The 23,184-nt window shown below is 46.0% G+C and overlaps 1 protein-coding gene across 1 annotated transcript in view; it reads left to right on the forward strand.

Annotated features, from left to right (window-relative positions):
- The window catches only part of b4galnt4a (beta-1,4-N-acetyl-galactosaminyl transferase 4a), a 283,146-nt gene that overhangs the window by 231,113 nt on the left and 28,849 nt on the right, over positions 1-23,184 (forward strand). The window contains 2 exon segments of the mRNA XM_056282004.1: positions 6,511-6,589; positions 21,839-21,905. Coding sequence (XP_056137979.1) covers positions 6,511-6,589; positions 21,839-21,905 — 146 coding nt within the window.

A 23,184-nucleotide genomic window follows, 5' to 3' on the forward strand; every position in this document is an offset into this window, starting at 1 on the left:
CAGTTACAGATTTACAGTAACCAATCAATGAGGGACAAAATGATCGCACACATGGCACACCACTGCAGAATATATACGATCAATACATAAGGTATGGCAAAACAAGCAAAATTGAATGAATATCTAACCAGGAGGGAAACGGTGCAAAATATATCTATTAAAGAGTCAAAGATCCTCTCCGGTAGCATGTCAGGCATCCTCCGCATATGCCGTCACAGAGCAGGCATGGCCCTAATGCATCAACACCAGTTTAATTCCGTGGAGCCCTGCAGAAAGGCTAGAGCTCTCATGTACACAGGAGGCAAGCACAGACACAACTGCCACAACAGATGGAGAGAAACGTGCACCGTGAGAGTGATGCATCGTCACAGCCAACAGAAATGGCGCAGAAGCGTTCGAGAACAAAAAGCACAAAACAAGTGGGGAAACAGAAGTCTCCAGGAGGATAAAGGGCCGGGTCAGAGGGAAACACAGGATGCAACACAGACTTGTCCCCATAGTCACTGCCCAGTCAATAACGAGAGAGAGAGAGAGAGAGAGAGAGAGAGAGAGAGAGAGAGAGAGAGAGAGAGAGAGAGAGAGAGAGAGAGAGAGAGAGAGAGAGAGAGAGCGATGCAACACAGGGGCTTGTGTGCTAGTGGCTGTCAGAACAGAACAGTGGGTTAGAAGGGTGCAAAGCTTTCAGGGAGGTTTAGGGACATTTCCACCAGCAGGACCTAGAGTCTAGTGCCAGTCTAGAAAGGCTAATTACAATGAGACTGAGACTCTCTTCAAAGGGGATAATAAGGATAAGGGTCAGAATATGGCCTAATTAACATAGCAGTAACAACTAGTTGAAGGATCGTCAGGAACAAGTGGGTATTCAGTTTATATTTGAAGGAGACCACAGAAACAGACTTGTGATTTCCGCAGGCAGGCTACTCAGAAGAAAGGGGGCATAACAAAAAAAAGAAAAAAAAATGTCTGCAGCCTGCAGACTTCTTTTTAACTCTAGACTTCTTTTTAACTCTAGGGACAGAGGAGAGGCCAGCACCTTGGGATCAGAGGATGTCGGATGGTACATAAGGCTTTATAATATCTGATAGATAAGATGGAGCAAGCCCATGGAGTACTTTAATGTTAGCAGCAGCACTTTCAAGTCAGATGTGGCATGAAGAGCGGGCCGGTGAAGGGAGGACGAGTCTCGCAGCAACATTTTGTACCATCTAAAGCTTTTTTGTCTACCCAAAGTGGGTTAAAGGGGTGGGTTTTGTCTACCCAAAGTGGGTTAAAAAAGTACCTTTTCCCCCCCCTAGCGTCATTGTTACATCATGGAGGCCAATAGAAACTCCTGATTAAAAACAGATGACTGGCGTCCGGGTAGCGTTGTGGTCTGTTCCGTTGCCTACCAACACAGGGGTCACCGGTTCGAATCCCCATGTTACCTCCGGCTTGGTCGGGTGTCCCTACAGTCACAATTGGCCTTGTCTACGGGTAGAAAGCTGGATGTGGGTATGTGTCCTACTCGCTGCACTAGCACCTCCTCTGGTCGGTCGGGGTGCCTGTGCGGGGGGAGGATAGCGGGATCCTCCCACGTGTTACGTCCCCCTGGCAAAACTCCTCACTGTCAGGTGAAAAGAAGCAGCTCGCAACTCCACATGTATCGAAGGAGGCATGTGGTAGTCTGCAGCCCTCCCCGGTTCAGCAGAGGGGGGTGGAGCAGCGACCGGGATGGCTCGGAAGAGTGGGGTAATTGGCCAGATACAATTGGGGGGGGGGGGAAAGGGGGCGAAAGAATCCAAAAAATAAAAATAAAAGATGACAGTGTCTACCATCTTTAAGTGTATGTAAATGTGCATAAATAGAAGACACCCTTAAAGCTGCTGTGCCATTAATTTGTTTTTTTGGCAGTAAATTTAGCCGGAGAAGTATGCCAAATATGTGGCTGAAAGATTTAGCAAAAGATTGTGCCCTCACTCTTTTTTGGCATGGCCCAGTTCACATCTCAGGGGCAGGGATGGTGTATCTTTGAATCATTGGGAAAGGGCAGGCATGGTGCCTGGAGTTTAATGTGACACTTTAGTGCGATAAGTGCCGTTTCGGCAACCGCACTGAGATATGTTCTATATTCATGAGAGAATGACCTTAGCGCACTGTCACAGCTCCCCTGCACCTGCAATGATTTATGGGATACAGAGTGTGGCGGGCAGATGATGCGGTGTGTTTGTGCACAGTGCAACGTGACTAACTCCCGCTGGCCTTCGTCCTTCCCCTTCAACTCTTTTTCTGTCACCATAGCAACACACACACACACACACGCAAACAACCTCCTACCGCCACTGCATAAAAACACAAATTAACATTTTCTTTGCACAACCAGCTCTGACTCGGCTGATTAAGATTTGTTCATTTTTATTTATTTCTTTATTTGAATTTAATTCGATAGGCGCGGTGCAATTTAGCAGAGTTCCAATGCAGAGCGTGAAACCCATGTGCTGCACAGAGAGTTCATAGCTATCGCTCATTTTCAACTCTTGTCCCTAGCCGGGCTTTACATGTACAGTGTAATTAAAATATACAGCTTTCAATTATCATAAAACCACAGTAAACTGCAGATACTGAAATGCAGCAAAATACACACGCCGAAGTACATTGATTGTGATGTACAGTTTGAAAAAAAAAGAATTAGAAATACGATACAATTAGCTAAAAAATGGGTGCAGCTTCTGGTTTGCTTTTACCCAGCGCTTAACCTTTGTCGTGAGAGATTTTATTTCGGGAACTAATTTGATTTCAGTTGGTAATGCGTCCCAAAGTTGACAGCCCTTCATGGAGCGAGTCGATTGTCCAAATTTAGATGTACGATGCAGTGTTTTACAGTGGTCATTCACCATGCCGCTAGCTATCTGGTGCTGTCCTGGCTTGTCTATCTGGAGAGAGGCTGTGGGAATAGTGTTGTGCTCGCGCACCAGAACCTGACCCGTGTGGCGAAACCCAAGACAGACAGACACGAGATGACTTCTAAGTCTACAAAGGGGGGTTTTATTGTGGGAGGGAAATGTATGGTGAAAAAAGGCGTTCTGTTAGTGAGATGTGTGAATAAACTGTGTGGTGTCCCGTGGTTTGCGTGTATAACTATGTGTGAGTGTTTTTAGCCAATGTGTGGTGCGGTATGTAAATGACCAGGAGGTGTTGAAGAAATGTGCGTGCACCTGGCGAGAAAGTCCAGTCCGTGATCCAAGAGGGGTTGTCCGAGAAAGTCCAGGTCCGAGATCCGGGAAGTCGAGTCCGAAAGGAGGGGTCCAGGTAGAGGGACAAGGGGGGAGATCGCAGGAGAGATCCGGGGAGAAGCTTGAAGGTCGCTGGGGACGAGGGAGACGCGGGGAGCCGTGGAAATCGCGGAGGGAGAGTCTTGGGAGGAAACAGAGACACGAAGATAAGACACTGGGGAATAAACAGAACGCTGGAGGGCTTATCAGAACTTCACCGCAGGGTTCAGTACGTCGAAGCACTGAGAGACGTTCTGGGAGGCTTCTTGTAGAAGGCTGCCTGATTGCCACAGGTGTGCCTGATGGATGATGGCAAACACCTGGTGCAGTACAGCGCTCGTCTCAGCGCGCGAGCCGAGCGCTCGGATGTTTCCGGCACGTCCGAGCTGGGGGAGTGGCTTGAACGTGCCGGGGAGGCAGCTCGGGGCGGTGTAACCACAACAAATAGGCTGTTAATACTTATGAAACCTAACCTGAGAAAACAAAAAATGAGTCATAATTTCTAATCTAAGAAAGATTGTGTCTGGAAGAAAGCCACTTCATTTTTGTCATTGTACAGTTGTTTATTGGTTACAATGAAATTTGTCTTTTGCATTTGACCCATCCTATTGTATAGGAGCAGTGGGCAGCTTTCCACTGCCTTGCTCAGAGGCACAAGCAGGAGTACCAACCCTAACGTAGTCTTTTTTTTTTGGACCCCCCCCCTTTTCTCCCGAATTGTATCCGGCCAATTACCCCACACTTCCGAGCCGTCCCGGTCGCTGCTCCACCCCCTCTGCCAATCCGGGGAGGGCTGCAGACTACCACATGCCTCCTCCAATACATGTGGAGTCGCCAGCCGCTTCTTTTCACCTGACAGTGAGGCGTTTTGCCAGGGGGACGTAGCGTGAGGGAGGATCATGCCGTTCCCCCCAGTCCCCCCTTCCCCCCAAACAGGCACCCTGACCGACCAGAGGAGGCGCTAGTGCAGTGACCAGACACATACCTAACATCCGGTGGCGGGCTTCCCACCCGCAGACACGGCCAATTGTGTCTGTAGGGATGCCCAACCAAGCCGGAGGTAACACAGCGATTTGAACCAGCGATCCCTGCGTTATTAGGCAACGGGATTGACTGCTATGCTACCCGGACTCCCCATGTTTACAAAATTTGAGTTGTGGATCTAAGATTATTCTCAAGAACTTGAATTCATTGATAAGATAATTGTCCTGATTTGTTTATCACGAGAACAACCATCAGTTTATAGTCCCAACTTAAAACCCCTCATGGATCTACTTTTGAGGACAAGTCGAACATCACACACCAACGCTTTTTCCCCCTGTCTCTCTGTGCACTTGTTCTTTGTTTCACATTGTTATTTGCATGCCTTTGTTTTGTGGGATTATTTTCAATGCGCCGCACAGCGTCCTCTTACAGTTCATCAAAGAGGATGCGAGTGTGTTCGTTCCCCTCCAGAAGGGGATACAGGAGCAAAGGAAACGTCACACGGAAAAGTGCGATAGGAAACACCAGAAAAAAGAGAACAAATGCTCACAAAACTTGGTGAATCAGAGCACATGAATACGAAAGAGCTCAATATCTCCGAGATCACTTTAGCAAATGTTTTTCACAAGTCATCAGGCTGCAGGAAACAGAATTATCATCATCTCGTTCATAAACGGGGGTTTTCCCAGGTACCACTTGATCCTCCTGTGCAAAAGACACGCACTTCCTCGAACCTTCAAAATCCTTTGCATTCATAGGTTTGTCTCCATGCACCCATGCACAAAACACCCACATGCTTTCACACACACACAGGCTAACACAGCTATACATAGACAAACAACTGTTCTTTGTCAAGGAACGACCTTCTGTGTGTGTGTGTGTGTGTGTGTGTGTGTGTGTGTGTGTGTGTGTGTGTGTGTGTGTGTGTGTGTGTGTGTGTGTGTGTGTGTGTGTGTGTGTGTGTGTGTGTGTGTGTGTGTGTGTGTGTGTGTGTGTGTGTGAGACAGAGAGCGAGAGAGAGAGAGAGAGAATCTGTATTTGTATTTTTGTGTGTGACTGTGAGTGTGTTGGTGTGTGTGTTTTGAGTGCTAATGATGTTTGGAGCAGGATGGAGCATTTCTGTGTCTCACTTGGCAGCAGATGCTGCCCAATTAGCTGAGACGTGCTTTTATTTGGACTAAGTGTCAGCCCTGCACCCTTGTGCATGCATGCGTGTGTGCGTGTGTGTGTGTGTGTGTGTGTGTGTGTTTATCACTGGTGAAAGTAAATGTGAGGTAAAAGCGGCACAGTGTTTACTGCCCCATAGAGGCATGCATAACACTTAAAATAAGACCTCGACTCATTCCTGCCAGGAGCTTCCTGGAACTAACTTGTGTAATGTATGTCCACGAGCTTCATGCAAGGTACATAACATAATGATATATGGGAAACATTGATTTTCCTCTTAACAGTGTCAGACCTCTGAGCTGTAATATTCTTATTCACTGTTGTAAACATTGCCACGTTGGCTGCTGCCTACTGACATTATGTTCAACGCTGATTAAAGTTAACTACTTTGGACTGCGTATATTATATGGCTGGCTGGTCTTTTAATTATGAAACTATGCTCATAATGTCATAATTCATTTACTTGCATTGTTTTTAATACCTTAGAGGTCTTTTGTATTTCAAACTCAGGATAGGCATATTTTAGGTAGTTCCATCGCTACGTTAGATGTGATAAATATTCTAGAGTCTCGAATCCCTGTGTTACCTCCGGCTTGGTCGGGCATCCCTCCAGACACAGCTGGCCGTGTCTGCGGGTGGGATGCTGGATATGGTTATGTGAACTGGCTCCTGCACTATCGCCTCCTCTGGTCGGTCGGGGCACCTGTTCGAGGGTGGGGTGGGGGGACTGGGGGGAATAGCGTGATCCTCCCACGCACTACGTCCCCCCTGGCGAAACTCCTCAGTGTCAGGTTAAAAGAAGCGGCTGGCGACTCCACACGTATCGGAGGAGGCATGTGGTAGTCTGCAGCCCTCCCCGGATCAGCAGAGTGGGTGGAGCAGTGACCGGGACGGCTCGGAAGAGTGGGGCCAAATACAACTGGAGAGAAAAATGGGGAAAAATAAAAAAAAGAATCTCAGTTACATACCAAAGAAATGAGAATGGTCATTGGAAATCCCAGCTTGAAGGGTTAACGGATCTCTGCAGTAGGTTATTATAGCTAAAGCCAGCTTCATTAAGTTAAATGTCAAATGTCTCTCCCTCTCTCCCTCTCTCTTTGTCACTCTTCAGCCTGATCTCCTCCAGACGATATTACTTTGAAATCCTCCACAAACAGGATGACAAGGGCTCAGATCATGTGGAGGTCGGGGTAAGTGGAATCAAATCCTAGACCCTTATTTGGCCTACCTTGCCTCTGTGCCCACATCTTTCTTCTCTTGTCTTTCTTTCCTTTTTTTTTTCTTCTCCCCTAAGCCATTTCTTTAATCAGAGTGACTCTCAGTGAATGAAAAAATCTTTCATGGGGCTTGTTAGCCATGTGAATTTAAATGTAAGAGTTTATTTTAACCTCAAAGCATTCAACATTGCCGGGGTTAGCTGACCAGGTAAGGAATGAAAAGAAGGGAAGGAAGAAAGGAACTGTCAGTGTGTGTGTGTGTGTGTGTGTGAGTGTGAGTGTGTGTGTGTGTGTGTGTGTGTGTGTGTGTGTGTGTGTGTGTGTGTGTGTGTGTGTGTGTGTGTGTGTGTGTGTTTAAAGTAAAGGCAGGCTCAGAAAGAAAGTCACAGTATGTTCTCCTCTTTTTTCCATGACTGATGGGGTTAGATCATTGTCCAGTGAATGCTGCTGTTGTCATCATCTTGGCCACATGTTAGTGGGTTTGTCCCATTTCAGTGGATGAAGAACTTGCTCCCTTAAAAATCATTAAACATGGGGCGTCCGGGTATTATAGCGGTCTATTCCATTGCCTACCAACATGGGGATCTCCGGTTTGGTCGGGCGTCCCTACAGACACAATTGGCCGTGTCTGCAAGTGGGAAGCCAGATGTGGGTATGTGTCCTGGTCGCCACACTAGCGCCTCCTCTGGTCGGTCAGGCGCCTGTTCAGGGGGAGGGGGGAATAGAATTATCCTCCCACGCACTACGTCCCCCTGGTGAAACTCCTCACTGTCAGGTGAAAAAGAAGTGGCTGGCGACTCCACATGTATTGGAGGAGACATATAGTAGTCTGCAGCCCTCCAGAGGAGGTGGAGCAGCGACCGGGATGGCTCGGAAAATAGGGTAATTGGCCAAGGGAAAAAAAAAATCATTAAGCTTTTTATCTATTATAACTTCATTCCTCCATCTGTCATCGCTGTCAGCTGCTTCCCCCCCCCTTCCTCTGCATCCTCATGGCATACTTTTCCCACTCTCTCACTTTCCATTTCCTCCCTCTTTCCCGTGCCTCTTCTCTCCTGTGCATCATAGCCATCTCAGTAGTTGTGTTCTGCACAGGAGGCATGTACAGCAAAGAGTGGGGTCCGTTTTGAAGCAGAAGTTTCGGGAGCCCACACGCTTTGTGTGAGCCTGTATTTTGAGTGGGTGGCCAGAGGAGAATTAGAGATCTCTGGATGTGTCTATGGAAAAAATGTCTTCATCTGCCTCAGGTTATCATCGCCATAATCATCATCCTCCCCACCATCTCTTGTTGTACAGAATGGGGGCACCACTGTTTCAGAGTTGATATTTCTTTCCCGACTTTTCAGTTTGTCAGTTTTTATTTTTTGTATCCCCCCCCCTTCCAATTTCTCCATGTCTCCTCTACCAGTTTCTGTCTTTCTCTCTTAAAGGATTATTCTGGGCATGGCGTGGTAGTCTATTCTGTTGCCTACTAACACGGGGATCGCCGGTTCGAGTCCCTGCGGTACCTCCGGCTTTGTCAGGCATTCCTACAGACACAATTAGCCGTGTCTGCAGGTGGGAAGCCGGATGTGGATATATGTCCTGGTGGCTGCACTAGCGCCTCCTCTGGTCAGTCAGGGCGCCTGTTCGGGGAGGAGGGGGAACTGGGGAGAATAGCATGAACCTCCCACGTGCTACGTCCCCCTGGCAAAACTCCTCACCGTCAGGTGAAAAGAAGCGGCTGGCAACTCCACATGTATCGGAGGAGGCATGTGGTAGTCTGCAGCCCTCCCCGGCTCGGCAGAGGGGGTGGAGCAGTGACCGGGATGGATCGGAAGAGTGGGGTAATTGGTTGGATACAATTGGGAGAAGAAAAAAAAAGAAAGATAATTGTTTTTTTTGTTTTTTTTTTTACAATTTTGGTCTTATTTGTGTGTGTTTTGCCATCGTTCATATGGGTCATGATGTCATTCTACTCAAACTCTCCAAAAAGCAGTTGGTGAGAAAAATTATATAACCAATGTGCACGATGGCAAAACTAATATAGTTAAACCTTGGTTGTATAAAAAAAAAACCTATATTTTCCTATAATGTGTCGATGTACGTGTTAATCTACACTGTACCCCTTTTCCCCTCTCACCTTGTTCCTGCAACACAGCCCTACAACCAATTTTTCTTCACTCTTTTTTGTCATTCATTCATTCCTTCATTCATTTTATAGCCCGCTTCCCTCAAGTTTCCTCATCCTGTCCCTCTTTTTAAACTCAAAGCCTTCACTTTATTCAATAGCCCAGTGTGCAGCCCTGGCAGTCTCCTTGTGGGTCCCATGCTTTTTATAGAGTGTAGCTGTAAGTTGCTGTGAGGAAGACGACGGTGAAGTCTGACAGCCCTCTGATGCTGGAAGTGTCACAGGGGGACATGATGTGAAAAGAGACGTAGGAAGAAAGGTTCTTATATGTGTTTGTGCAAGAGCATGTTAGAGAGAAAGAGAGAAAGAAAAAAAGAGGAGCTGATGCAAAGTTTCTGAACATAGCTGCATGTACTATATTTGTTAATTTTTCCGTGTGCGTGTGTGTGTGTGTGGACCTCCATATGCATCTTTCCACAGGGAAACTTATTACGGTCTAGTGACTGACCTCTCAGTCACAGCTGGGCAAAGGGTAGAAGGATATAAATGGCAAAAGGAAGGAGAAGACAAGTACGAGGAGAGAGAGAGAGAGAGAGAGAGAGAGAGAGAGAGAGAGAGAGAGAGAGAGAGAGAGAGAGAGGAGGGAGGGGAGACAGTACCAATAAACCTGTGACAGAGATTTTTGTTCTTATTTCATGATGTTTCTGATGAGGGGGATGATAACGACCCCAAGTTCATGTGACAATCCCAACAGGGTCTCATTTTTAACTCGTCAACTATGGCAGCTTGTCAGTGGCCTTGTGCTTCAAACTATGACGCTCAAGGAACCCCTTTAGCGTCACTTTTGCACATGCAGGGTTGTTCAATAGATGTCAATGGTGTAGTGTTCCAGCTGAAAAAAAACAACCCAGTCATCAGAATAAAATGTTGGCATTAGTATACACTTATGCAAACCCCGGGTACGTTAAAATCTCCATGTTTCTGAACTAAAAATACATTTCATATCAACATTTCTCCTTACAGCCAATATTAGTGGAGCCTACGTCCACTTCACGGGACTGTCAAGTGTCTGTCTGCGAAAAGAAAACATGTCTGGCATTCCTTTTACTCTCAGTGGAAAATTAACATTTTTAAGATAGTTTTGGTAATAAAATTCATTTTGATAACATTTCTAGCGAGAAATGTGCATTATATTTTCATAATCTTCATTCAGTGACTATATATGATCTTCAGTTTGTTAGTTATTACGAAGATTATTTTGGGTCTCGTCAGAAAATAGTTGGAATGGGACATTTCTGACATTGAACACAACCCCAAAACACGTTTCTACAATACTTGCTACAAATTATCCTAAATAAATCAACATTTGTATGCGTTTTTCAAATAAACCTCCTAAATGCAGGGTAATTTATGTTTTGGTTGCAGTAAATATTTGATTTATATTTGAAATATTTTAGATACATATCTTTTACAGCCCTATTTACAATGCTAAATTTGCAAACTACAACTAGGGTGCTGATTTGTATCAGGCTTCATTGCGCAGCTCAAGGGAATTGTAGTTTTCAAAAAATATTTGCGTATATCCCAATTGTAAATACTGAATTGAGAGTACACTGTGGGGTTTAAGGGGATGGAAAACAAATTTGTCGCATCATATTTTAAATATCTAATTGTTAAATGGGTGAAAATTGATTTTGACCTTATTTGACAGCGCCCCCCACTTGGTGACTGTACCCATATGGGTATAAACATAGCTGTAATCAAGCGCTCTCTATAACAGCTGGTCCCATGTCTGTAGGCCCTACTGTTGCTGAATGACAAAGCCTCCCAACATGCACTGAGGTCAAGGTTCAGAGGTCAATATTTCAAAGCAGGAGCCATTTACAGTCTTCAGACTAACATAAAGTTACTCTACAGGCTGAGACCTTTCCAACAATTATTTGGTTTATTCCTGTGACAAAGCTTTAATTTTAACATTTCATGGACACAGCCTTGACCCAGGCTCACTTTCAGAGAGCCCTTTGGAGACCCAACACAAGAAATGAAAGAGCTTTAGTTTGTTTGTCTGTTTTTGTGGAAATAGTGACAAACATCATTTAAAGCTATCATTTTGGACTAATTTACAACCAAACCAGCTTACTTTGAAGCATTTTTTTTTTTGATGAAATGCATGATTTTTCTTTTCAGACCTAATCTTAACCCAGGCAGTTCAGGCCCTGTACCTGTAGTAATGCCCGTCTTAGCACGAGATTTACAGTGGAATAAATTTCACACCCTGACACAACAGGCAGATTTACTGTGACCAGTTCACAGCAGCATTAGCCCAGGGCTCAGGTAAAGCTGCTGAAACCCCCACACTCGTTCGTTAAAGAGCAGTTAGCATGGATTCAGAGCCCTTTCCTATTCAAAGGCTAGCTGTGATTGTGTGGTCAAAGGTCGGCCTGTTCTGTCCAAACCCTTTTTGATTTGTGGTGCTTTCATCAGATGGTAGAATAGAGGGAGTAAATAGATTGTACGAGTACAGTGTGAGTTTCAGAGTCACCTCTCTGATAGAAAAAAAAAATCATCTCTTTGCTTGTCCTTTTCATATCAAGAACTGGATTGGCAAAATGGCTGCAGCAAGGTAGAACATGAATGTTGTGTGAGACAGGAGGGATGGGTTGGGGATGCACTTTGCTCCCTGAAGGGACTGAAACAACTGTGTTAAATGTATGAGTAGCTGGCCAGTGAATGAAGGGATTATTGAGGTTTTTAGAGGAAAGGGCAGGTTACCAAACTGTCACAATGATCCATTCCAATTCAGTCAACACACCGGTGAGTTTACACCTTTTTTTTTTGGAGGGGGGGAATTTCCCCCCCTGTTTTTCTCCCCAGTTGTATCCGGCCAATTATCCCACTCTCCAAGCCATCACGATCAATGCTCCACCCCCTCTGCAGATCCGGGGAGGGCTGCAGACTACCTCATGCCTCCTCCAATACATGTGGAGTCGCCAGCCGCTTCTTTTCATCTGACAGTTGAGGAGTTTCGCCAGGGTGGGGGGGGGGTTCACGCTACTCTCCCCAGTTCCCCCTTCTCCCCGAACAGACACCCCGACCAACCAGAGGAGGCGCTAGTGCAGTGACCAGGACACATACCCACATCCGGCTTCCCTCCCACAGACACAGCCAGTTGTGTCGGTAGGGACGCCCGACCAAGCCGGGGGTAACACGGGGATTCAAACCGGCGATCCCCGTGTTGGTAGGCAACGAAATAGACCGCTATGCTACTTGGACGCCCCCATTATTGAGGTTTTTAGAGGAAAGGGCAGGTTATCAAACTGTCACAATGGTCCATTCCAATTCAGTCAACACACCAGTGAGCTTAGTGTTTCCCTTCAATTAACTTCAGATGACATCCTTTTTACACTATAATCACATCCGAGACAGTGAAAACATGAGTGACCAGTATAGTGCCGTATTGCATGGTGAATTTCCCGGGATCTTTTCTTAATTAAATGCTGGACCTTTTCACTGGCCAAAGGCAAATGTCTCTGTGCTGTCATTTGACAGACTGGTGGGGGAGTGTTGTATGTTAGACACTGTGATTGAGAGAGAGAGGAAGAAGAAAGTCGGGCTTTAATTAGTTATGGCAAGTTTATGGACAGGTAGAGGTCTGGAATTTAAATGTTGGCTTTTAAATGGCCTGTTTTATCGTTCTCCCTCAGCTACCTCTTGAACTGCCCACCAATTAGTACACACACTTGGATGTGCACATGCACACATACTCATGCTTCAACATCTGCCTAGTGTTTTCCCGCCCCACCTCCCCATGATAAATCATTAATAGTGTGTATGAATTGGAAGAACGTGTGTGTGTGTGTGTGTGTGTGTGTGTGTGTGTGTGTGTGTGTGTGTGTGTGTGCGGAGACATATTTCAACCCTTTCTGCATTGCTTGACACAGAAGGTTTTGGGGTCAGTGCAAGTTCAAGCTATTCTCAACCAGATAGAATCCACTATTCCTCATCTAAATGTGATTTCTCACCTACATCGTTAACCCTTTACTTTGTCTTCCCTCTTTTTCTCTCAATTTGATTTTTTGTCTTTTATGGTTTCCTCTCTCATGCTCTCCTTCTTCATTTCGTTCCCCATCTTTCTTGTACCAACACCGTTTTCCCCAGTATCTTTATTTCAATGTTACATGAAGGACATTTCTGTTCCCCATCAGAAAAATAGGGGCGGGACTATAGATTAGATTTCAGTCTGTCCATCACGCACAATATTATCTCAGACACCATTAGGCTGGTTTGGATGAAACTTGGGGGAATGTTGCATCCTGACACCACGCTCCACACCTCTGACATTTACAAATTAACAATGGCTGCCCAACACTGCGCCCCTTACAGGCCAAAAAGATCTCAAACTTTGAAGAAGCACAACTTTTTCACCAATACAGCTTAGGAGTTTTCAAATATGGTCCAGACATACATGTCCCCCGTCTGAACATTTTTGAGTCTTGGAGCAACAAGCTGCACTCATTTATATTTTCTGCTAATTTACATGGTGCGTTTTGCACATTTCATGGCCATTTTCTCAGTAAAAGGGGGCCACTGCATCATCCGTTGGGGACAACATGTTTACTGTTGCCTTGTTTTTTATATGCCTTCATCTCTGCCTGCCAGTATGAGCCACTAGCTTTGTCCTTGGAAATCTTTTTCTGTGGCTAGATTGTGTTTGCTTTGCATTTACATGGTCAAGGCCTTTTTAAATTTCTGTTTGCTTAGGTAAACATATTTTGGGTGTTTTTTGGTTTTTTTAGGGTTGCAGGATGCCAGTTATTCATCGATTAAATTTTGTATTCTCTTTTACAGTTTATTAGCAATAAGTAATTTACATGCACGGGTAAGCCAAAACATTATGACCACCTACCTCATATGCTGTTGGTCCTCCATGTGCTGCCAAAACAGTGCTTACCTGCCAAGGCATGGACTCTACAAGACCCCTGAAGGTGTCCTGTGGCATCTCACACCAGAACATTAGCAGCAGATCCTTCCAGTTCTGGAAATTGCGAGGTGGAGCCGCCGTGGATCGGACTTGTCGGTTCAGCACATCACACAGATGCTCAATTGGATTGAGAGCTGGAGAATTTGGAGGCCAGGACAACACGTTGAACACATCATCATGTTCCTCAAGCCATTCCCAAACAATGTGTGCAGTGTGGGAGGGCACATTATCCTGCTGAAAGAGGCCACTGCCATCAAGGAATACCATTACCATGAAGGGGTGTACCTGGTCTGCAACAACGTTTAGTTTGGGGGCACATGTCAAATTGACATCTACATGAATGGCCAGACCTGAGGTTTCCCAGCAGAACATTACCCAGAGCATCACACACCCTTCACCGGCTTGTCGTCTTCCCACAGTGCATCTTGGTGCATTCACTTCCCCACGTAAACAGTGCACACGTACACGACCATCCATGTGATCCAAAAGAAAACGGGACTCATCAGAGCAGGTGACCTTCTTCCACTGCTCCAAGGTCCAATTCCAACACTCGCATGCCCATTGTAGGCACTTTTGACAGTGGACAGGGGTCATCATGGGTACTCCATGTAGTCCCATACACAGCAGGGTGTGATGCATTGTATTGTGACATTCCTCCCATAACCATCATTAAAATTTTCTGTAATTTGTGCCACAGTAGACCTTCTGTCAGTTCAGATCAGACAGGATAGCCTTCATTCCCCTCATGCATTGATGGGCCTTGGGTGCCCAACACCCTGTTGCCGATTCATGGTTTGTCCCTCCTCCTTGGACCACTGTTGATAAGTACTCACCACTGCTGACCAGGAGCACCCCACAAGCCTTGTCGTTTCAGAGATGCTCTGACCTAGTCGTCCAGCCATAACAATTTGGTCCTTGTCAAAGTCACTCAGGTCTTTATTCCTGCTCACTTCTCCTGCAGCCAATGTGTTGACTACGAGAACTGATTGTGCTTACCATCTAATCTACCCAGACCTTGACATGTGCCCTTGTTTGGAGATGATCAATGTTATTCGATTCACCTGTGAGTGCCCATAATGTCTTGGCTCATCAGTGCAGCATTCCCTGGGGGGCTTAAAGATACACTACCGTGCCATGTCCTGTCAAATTATTTCTTACTTCATCTCGGTGAGGGTTACTGTAGCAAGCTATAGCCGGCTTTCCCCAGAGCACACAAGGTGTCACTGTAGACACATAGTCTGTGGTGTACTGGTTATTGTTATAGATATTGAGCTCATTTGTCTTTTTGAAATGTCTTGTCTAAGGCACTTAGGCTAATGTATAATTCAGCGTACAAAATCAAACACCCTGTCTCCGCATCCACCTCCTCACCTCTCTTTGAATATCATTCCTTCATCCCCAGGCAAGACATGATTTGACACGAAAACACTGTTTTCGCATCAATATGATGGGGGATGGAGGTTATCATTATTCTGCTACCGTATAAACATTTAGCATTGTTCTGTTGTCAGTTGCAGTAAGAACACAGTCAATCAGGAGCTATGTATTGTTTACTCTGGCATAGTTTTTCATTTCAATTTCACTTAAGTCCCATCTCAGATCCCTTGGTAGTCTCTGTCTCTGTCACTCACTGTCTCTTTCTCTACTTTTTTTTTCGTCCTCTTTTAATTTCTCAGTTTCCAATTTTTTTGCCCCTGCATTAAGTTGATCAACAGCATTGACAAGGTTTGAAAACACAGCAATCTCAGTCTTTTCTCTGGTGTGTTAAGTCGAGCCAGGAGTGAATATCGGCTGCCTTTATTGACTACATGCTGCTAGTTGGCAGTCGGAAAACCGCACCACTGCTGCTTGTGGCTCTTTTGCCCCTGCACTTTCATGTACTGTCAATAATAATAATCATCATCATCATCATCATTACATTCATATAGCACTTTTCTAGACACCCAAAACGCTTCACATTAACGGGGCTAACTCACTTCAGCCACCACCAGTGTGTAGCACCCACCTGGATGATGCACGGCAGCCATTTTGCACCAGAACGCTCACCACACATCAGCTTGAGGTGGAGAGGGAGGAATTATTGAGGCAATTACATGAGGGGGATGATTAGGTAGCCAGATGGAGAAAGCCAGGTTGGGGATTTTGCCAGGACACTAGGGAATCCCCTACTCTTTTCGATAAGTGCCATGGGATCTTTAATGACCACAGTGAGTCAGGACCCCGGTTTAGTGTCTCATCCAAAAGACGGCATCTCCTTCAGCACAGTATCCCCATCACTGCACATTGGGATTTGATGTTTGTTGTTTTTTTATTGCACCATTTCCGCTAAGTGGGCACTACACTGGTACACTGCAAGCTAGCAAACATTACGCCCAATATTTACATAGAAATCACAAGCGCCACTTCTCAAAATCACACCAAAATGTAGTTCAACATCTAAATTAACAAACCAGCTGAACAGATGGACTGGATGGATGTTTTTAATTTGAATATTTTAGGGATGCCATGGGCCACCATGCATAATTGGGCGGCACGGTGGCAGAGTGGTTAGTGCGGTCTCCTCACAGCAAGAAGGTCCTGGGTTCTAGCCCAGGGATAGTCCAACCTTGGGCGTCGTCCTCTGTGTGGAGTTTGCATGTTCTCCCCGTGTCTGTGTGGGTTTCCTCCGGGTGCTCCGGTTTCCTCTCACAGTCCAAAGACATGCAGGTCAGGTGAATCAGCTGTACTAAATTGTCCCTAGGTGTGTGTGTGTGTGTTGACCCTGTGATGGCCTGGCGGCCTGTCCAGAGTATCTCCCCGCCTGCCGGCCAATGACTGCTGGGATAGGCCCCAGCATCCCCGCGACCCTGAGAGTAGGATGAACAGTTTGAATAATGGATGGATGGATGGATGGATTTTTTTTTTTTAAATTAGGACCAGGGGGGAGACTGCCCCCTACTGGCCCACCAACACCACTTCTGGCAGCAACTCAGTTTTCCCGGGAGGTCTCCCATCCAAGTACTAGCCAATCCCATCCCTGCTTCGCTTCCTTCATTAAGCAGAGCCAGGGTACATATTGGTATGGCTGCCATCAAGGGGTATATGGGCTAACTGAAAGACTTCCTGGGCTGTTAATGGACTGAGTTCAATCTTGTTGCGTGCTTGAGCCGGGTTATGACAATACAAAAGGAAAAAAAAAGATCAGTATAATTTGGACTAGGTAAGATTATCTGGTTAAGGCTGCAAAGTCGTTTTGGGAATGTGGAAATGTTCTTTTCATGGGTAAAGGTGTATCTGATATCGCTGTGTTGGTGTTGTTTCTATGACATCATAACTGATGTTGCTCCTGTACCATCATTGCAATGGACCAGTCACGTTGTTGTGCTGCCGTGCCTTTGCGACACGGGGGGAAAAGACGGTTGTGGGATTAGGTTGTGGGTTAGGGTGGGCTAGCTATCGGTTACGGTTCGGGCAAGGTTAGGTTAAGGTTCGGGTTAGGTTGAGGTTGATGTTATCTTATGTTAGCTTTGGTATTATTCTGGTCTTTTTCCCCGCGTTGCAAAGGCGCGACTTCACAGCAACGTGACTGGTCCGTTACAATGATGGTCCTGGAGCAACATTAATTACGACGTCGTGGGGACAGCACCCACAGGGCGATATCAGCTTGTGAGGTAAACACCACGTACATCAGAGACCCTCCGATCTCTCCTTTTCTCTCTCTCTCCCTGTCTCTAAATGTAGTCCTATTCTGGTCTTGTCTTGTTCCCTAAGGCAGGTGGTGGCAGGCTTGTTAACATCTGTCTTGTTCCGCCGTCCACTCCGCTACAGACTTTTCTCTATTTACCTCTTCACCAATTATAGCCTACAGCCAAGTGTGTGTGTGTGTGTGTGTGTGTGTGTGTGTGTGTGTGTGTGTGTGTGTGTGTGTGTGTGTGTGTGTGTGGTATATGTGTGTGTGTGTGTGTGTGTGTGTGTGTGTGTGTGTGTGTGTGTGTGTGTGTGTGTGTGTGTGTGTGTGTGGTATAACTGAGGGCCAGCGAGAACCAAAGGAATGAGCAAAGAAAGTCAAAAGTGGAAAAGAAACCGAGAAAGAGAGCACAATAAACCTCTGTGCTCCTCTTTTATTAAACCAGCTGACGTGTAGCCTTTTCCCACGGAGAATGTCTAATTCAAGGCAAAAGCCTTTCCTCCTCCCAGTCCCCTTGCATATATCCCCTCCATTTCTCCTTAACTTCATGGCAAATTAGATGAATCATTTGTTGTTAGGCTTTAAGTAATGGGATAAAACGCAGGGTACAGTGTAACAGCGATAGCGCGGCACTGTGCTGCAGCAAATATTATGGCACGCTGGAAAAAAATAATGATGGAAAATATTCAATTATTTATTACTCAGGCGAGCCGGAGCAGGACTGAGAATTATTTAGCCATCCCGCTTTGCACATTATGTGAGTTTTGGCCTCCTGTTAACCCAATAGCTTTCAAAGCTTAATTATTTTTTTTATTTTTTTTTTATCCGAACAGAAAATGGTCAGAAACATTCATTATATCATTGCCTCCTATGTATGTATCATGCAAACAAAACAACTTTCATAGCAAGTGCACCTCAGGGTTTGCAAGAGTCGATTTAAGTAAATGAGTTTTGGTGGGGTTGTGGGAGGGGGGGTAACAAATGGAACAACATCCGGCAACCACTTCTCTCTAAAGCTACGGACTCCTGCAAATCCAGGGATAAAAGATAGTCTTATTCTGATTGAACTAGTGTGTGTGTGTGTGTGTGCTCATGTTTGTATGCAGGCGGTTGTGTATCCTTCTAATGGGCATCAGCCCTGACTTTGTTCCATCTCTGAGAGGATGCTACACACTCCTGGTCAGCAAAGTGAAAAAAACAATATCAAGAACTCACATGTCACGATGGCTGGCCCAGGCATGATGAAACAAGATGAAACAACACCAGCGGCTGCCCATACGGTTTTACCCAGGGATCGGTACTTTTTATTGTTTTTCCGTGGATTATTGATTTTCTTTCCCTCTCTGTTGAACTTGTGGGGCCAGCTGGCCTCTGCTTCTTCCTGCCCCATCCCTGTCAACACTATTTCACAGAACACACATCGATTCAAGTAAACCACATTCACATACACACGGCAACAAATACTCATTCGAGGTACGAACATACATGTGCGCAAAGACGCTCATGCACTTCACCTGTTCAGTACTACCTCCCTCACAGAAATCAATCACCGCATCAGCTGGGTCAGTCACGGAATAGTAGGACTACCTGCCAAGGTGTAAAATACTTATGTGTGTGCACATCTAACAAGAGTGTGTGTGTGTGTGTGTGTGTGTGTGTGTGTGTGTGTGTGTGTGTGTGTGTGTGTGTGTGTGTGTGTGTGTGTGTGTGTGTGTGTGTGTGTGTGTGTGTCCGTCCTTGGCCTTTGAGCTGATGGCGCCAGGCTGCATCAATGCCTGAACAGGAAGGGCCGTCTGATTTGACCTTGAGGGGACACCGACACAGAAATAATGATGCAATGCTGAAGCCTTGGATAGCCTGCTGGGCCGCTCTCTGCTGCTACCCAGCATGCTGTTCTGTGTGCCCTTGCTTACAGTTCCTGTAATACACCCTGTGCACATGAATTCGTGTTAGCATGAGTGTGTGTGTGTGTGTGTGTGTGTGTGTGTGTGTGTGTGTGTGTGTGTGTGTGTTTGTGTTGTGAGATACACATAAAGGTTGTGTGTTGGAATCCCAACTACCACTGTGATGTGCCTTACAATAAACACATTCTCAGTACGTTCTCTTACAGCTTGTTTACATTTATTTCGGGAATAGAAATGTGTACTTTGTTCTTACACAGGCATGATGAATGGTGAACGTTAAATGATTTGTAAACTGAATGTGTATGCAAATGAGCCTTCAATAGGTATGAGAAGCTTGAAAATGACAAAACAGGGAGCATCCGGGTAGCGTAGCAGTCTATTCTGTTGCCTACCAACACGGGGATCGGCGGTTCGAATCCCTGTGTTTCCTCCGGCTTGATCGGGCGTCCCTACAGACACAATTGGCCATGTCTGCGGGTGGAAAGCTGGATGTGGGTATGTGTCCTGGTCGCTGCTCTAGCGCCTCCTCTGGTTGGTCGGGGCGCCTGTTCAGGGGGGAGGGGCAACTGGTGGGAATAGCGTGACCCCCCCCACGTGCTATGTCCCCCTGGTGAAACTCCTCACTGTCAGGTGAAAAGAAGCGGCTGGCGACTCCACATGTGTCGGAGGAGGCGTGTGGTAGTCTGCAGCCCTCCCCGGATTTACAGAGGGGGCGGAGCAGCGAATGGGATGGCTCGGAAGAGTGGGGTAATTGGCCAGATACAACTGGGGAGAAAAAGGGGGGGAAAAATCCAAAAGAAATAAAAATAAAGATTTGGAGGAACCTGAGCAGCCTACCAGGTGCTGCCAGGATCCAAGAAGAAAACAGTGTTAATAATGTGCCGCCAGTCCCAGTGATTCACGAACAACAGTGTGCAGGAGTTTTGCTTGTCTTAGATAGGTTTGCTTTGTCCTTCTTGCCTTGTTCCTCCTGTTTGCAGCTGCACTAGTAAGCGCTAGGTTTGCTAAGTGTTTTCTTAGAACTGCAAAAAGGAAAAGAATTGTTATCCAGAGTAGTTTCTATTAGGCTTTTTTGCATAAGCATTTGTGCACCTTACTCTCTGGCTATGTACACACACACAAACACACACACACACACACACACACACACACATACACACACACACCTAGGTCTAAATCTATTTTTCGTGTTCTCCAGTATCTTTGTGTGAGCCGGACAAACAGTTTATAGACTTCTCCCGTATTGAAAGACATGTTTGACCATCAGGACGGTTGCCAACAAGCAAAACACAATCAAACAAATATTTTGTATTCGCTTGTTGTTTGTACCAACAAACGAATGCAAAAAAAAGAGAAACTTGGTGAATGCCACTAGCTTGTGTAGTTTATACACACACTTCACAGACGGGCCCTTTAGGCTCCATGCTTGAGAAATAAACATGCCAGTACATAAATGGGAAAAAAGGGACAGCATTTCGGACCCGATATTCAAACAATGAGTAAGTTTATAAGCGTAATGTGTTCAAGTTGACCGAGCTCATGTATGGTAGGCATATGCATGTGCCGCGTGTGTGAAGATATTTGCTGGAGGGTGAATGTTTATATTTGTATTCTCAGCCTAGGGGTTAGAAAATGACCTGTCTCCTATGATTATAGCCGAGATAACGAGACGTGACATGGTAATTGCAGAATCCTCTTAAAAGAATTGTAGCCCCCCCCCACCGTCTCTCTCCCCCCATCTCTCTCTCTCTCTCTCTCTCTCTCTCTCTCTCTCTCTCTCTCTCTCTCTCTCTCTCTCTCTCTCTCTCTCTCTCTCTCTCTCACTCTCTCTCTCGCCCTGTCTCTCGCTCTCCCCCTTGCTGTCTCTCCCCCCTCGCTCTCCCCCTTTCTCTCTCACTCTCTCCCTCCTCTCTCTCGCTCTCTCTCTCCCCTCTCTCTCGCTCTCTCTCCCCTCTCGCTTTCCTCTTTCTCTCTCCCCCTCTCTCATTTGCTCTCTCTCCCTCCTCTCTCTCTCGCTCTCTCTCTCCCCCACTCTCTAACTCTCTCTCTCCCCTCTCTCACCCTCGCTCTCTCTCCCCCCGTCTCTCCCCCCTTTCTCTCTCATTCTCTCTCTCTCTCTCTGCTCTATGTCCGTTGTGGTCTTATTCTAAAGGCTTCATTCTTCTTGTGATTCTCTCTCTGATTTTTCTACAGCTGATCTCACAAGAGCCTTTTAATTTTTGTTTCCTGATCTCTGCTTTTGTTCTCTGTTCATGTTTCAGACCCCCTTCTTTTTGTTTTCCCCTGTGGTTAAGTGTGTGTGTGTGCGCACATATGCCTGTGTGTGTGTGTCTGCAAAGGCCAACATCTGATCGATCCTCTGATGCTGCTTAGATCAATAACACAGTGTCACAGTGAGAATCAGTCCACCTCACAGATCATGACAAAGGTTTTCTGAACACACTGCACCCTGAGAATTCGTTTTCATCCCCCTTCTCGTCTCTCTTTCTTTTTCTCTCTCTCTCTCTCTCTCTCGCCCTTTACCCCATCTCCCCACACCTTTCTTCATTTTCTTGCATAGTGGCGTCCGTTCCTGCCTGGTCTGAAGTATGAAGTGATCGACTCAGCCTACATCTCTCTCTACACAGGTAAGGGCTGCCCTGCCCCATGGCTCCAAAACACGGACTGTTAAATGCATTGATTGTTTCCCACTCATCCCGACTACCAATAAATCAGTGAATAAAACCTCTAGATTTCACGATTAGGTTAACCAGGAAGAAATTCCGTCTACATATTCCCATCCTCAATTTCCATCTTATGTGATATCCCTCTCCATAATCTAACACGTGTCACAAATTTCTATAATGCCACGGAAGCTCCTCTCCATTGTGTCACCGATAGACATCAGAGAGACGCAGTTTTCATCCCGTGGTTTTACTCATTGGTGTAATACACTTTAAAATGTCCTTTTTTTTCATATGCAAGATTATCATCCTATGACCACGGAGCAGCTCCAATAATGGTTTTAGATCATGCTTTATAAGTAAGGTCAGAATGAAGAAATGCAATCTAACAGATCCTATTTCATTCTCAAAGAGTACAATTAATGTTTAAAATAAGAGCGCTATGGTGCATCTAGGTAGTGTAGCAGCCTATTTCATTGCCTTCCAACACAGAGATCACTGGTTCGAATCCTCGTGTTACCTCCGGCTTGGTCGGTGCGTCCCTACAGACACAAATGGCCGTGTCTGCGGGTGGGAAGCTGGATGTAGATATGTGTCCTGGTCGCTACACTAGCGCCTCGTCTGGTCAGTGGGGGCACCTGTTCGGGGGGGGGAGGAAATAGCGTGATCCTCACATGTGCTATGTCCCCCCTGGTGAAACTCCTCACTGTCAGGTGAAAAGAAGCGGCTGGCGACTCCACATGTATTGGAGGAGGCATGTGGTAGGCTGCAGCCCTCCCTGGATTGGCAGAGGGGTTGGAGCAGTGACCAGGACGGTTCGGCGGAGTGGGGCAATTGGCCGGATACAATTGGGGAGAAGGGGAGGGGGTCCACACAAAAAAATAAATAAGAGTGCGACTCCTCACCAAGCGTCTTGAACTCAGTCTTTCAATGATGTGAATAAGGTCTCAGTCTCAACTGACATTGGCAGAGCAAACATTTTTCATGTGTTCTCGTGGTACAGGAAGCTTGGTGACCCAAAACACTGAACTTATGAATTAGTAAAACAGTTATACCACATATTCCTGCTTCGTAACTGACTGCAAACTAGCTTACTTTTTTCGTGCAGCAATTTATACTCTGGCAGAGCACAACCGTCTAAAATTGAATGATGTGTCACTGCTATAATAACAGCTTCCCCCGTTCTGTACTCTCCCTATTAACAGTCCCAACAGTCAAAGCAGGTTTGCTATTGGTCTACAGC

Source organism: Lampris incognitus, chromosome 6 (genome assembly GCF_029633865.1).
Source record: "Lampris incognitus isolate fLamInc1 chromosome 6, fLamInc1.hap2, whole genome shotgun sequence".
Lineage (NCBI taxonomy): Eukaryota > Metazoa > Chordata > Actinopteri > Lampriformes > Lampridae > Lampris > Lampris incognitus.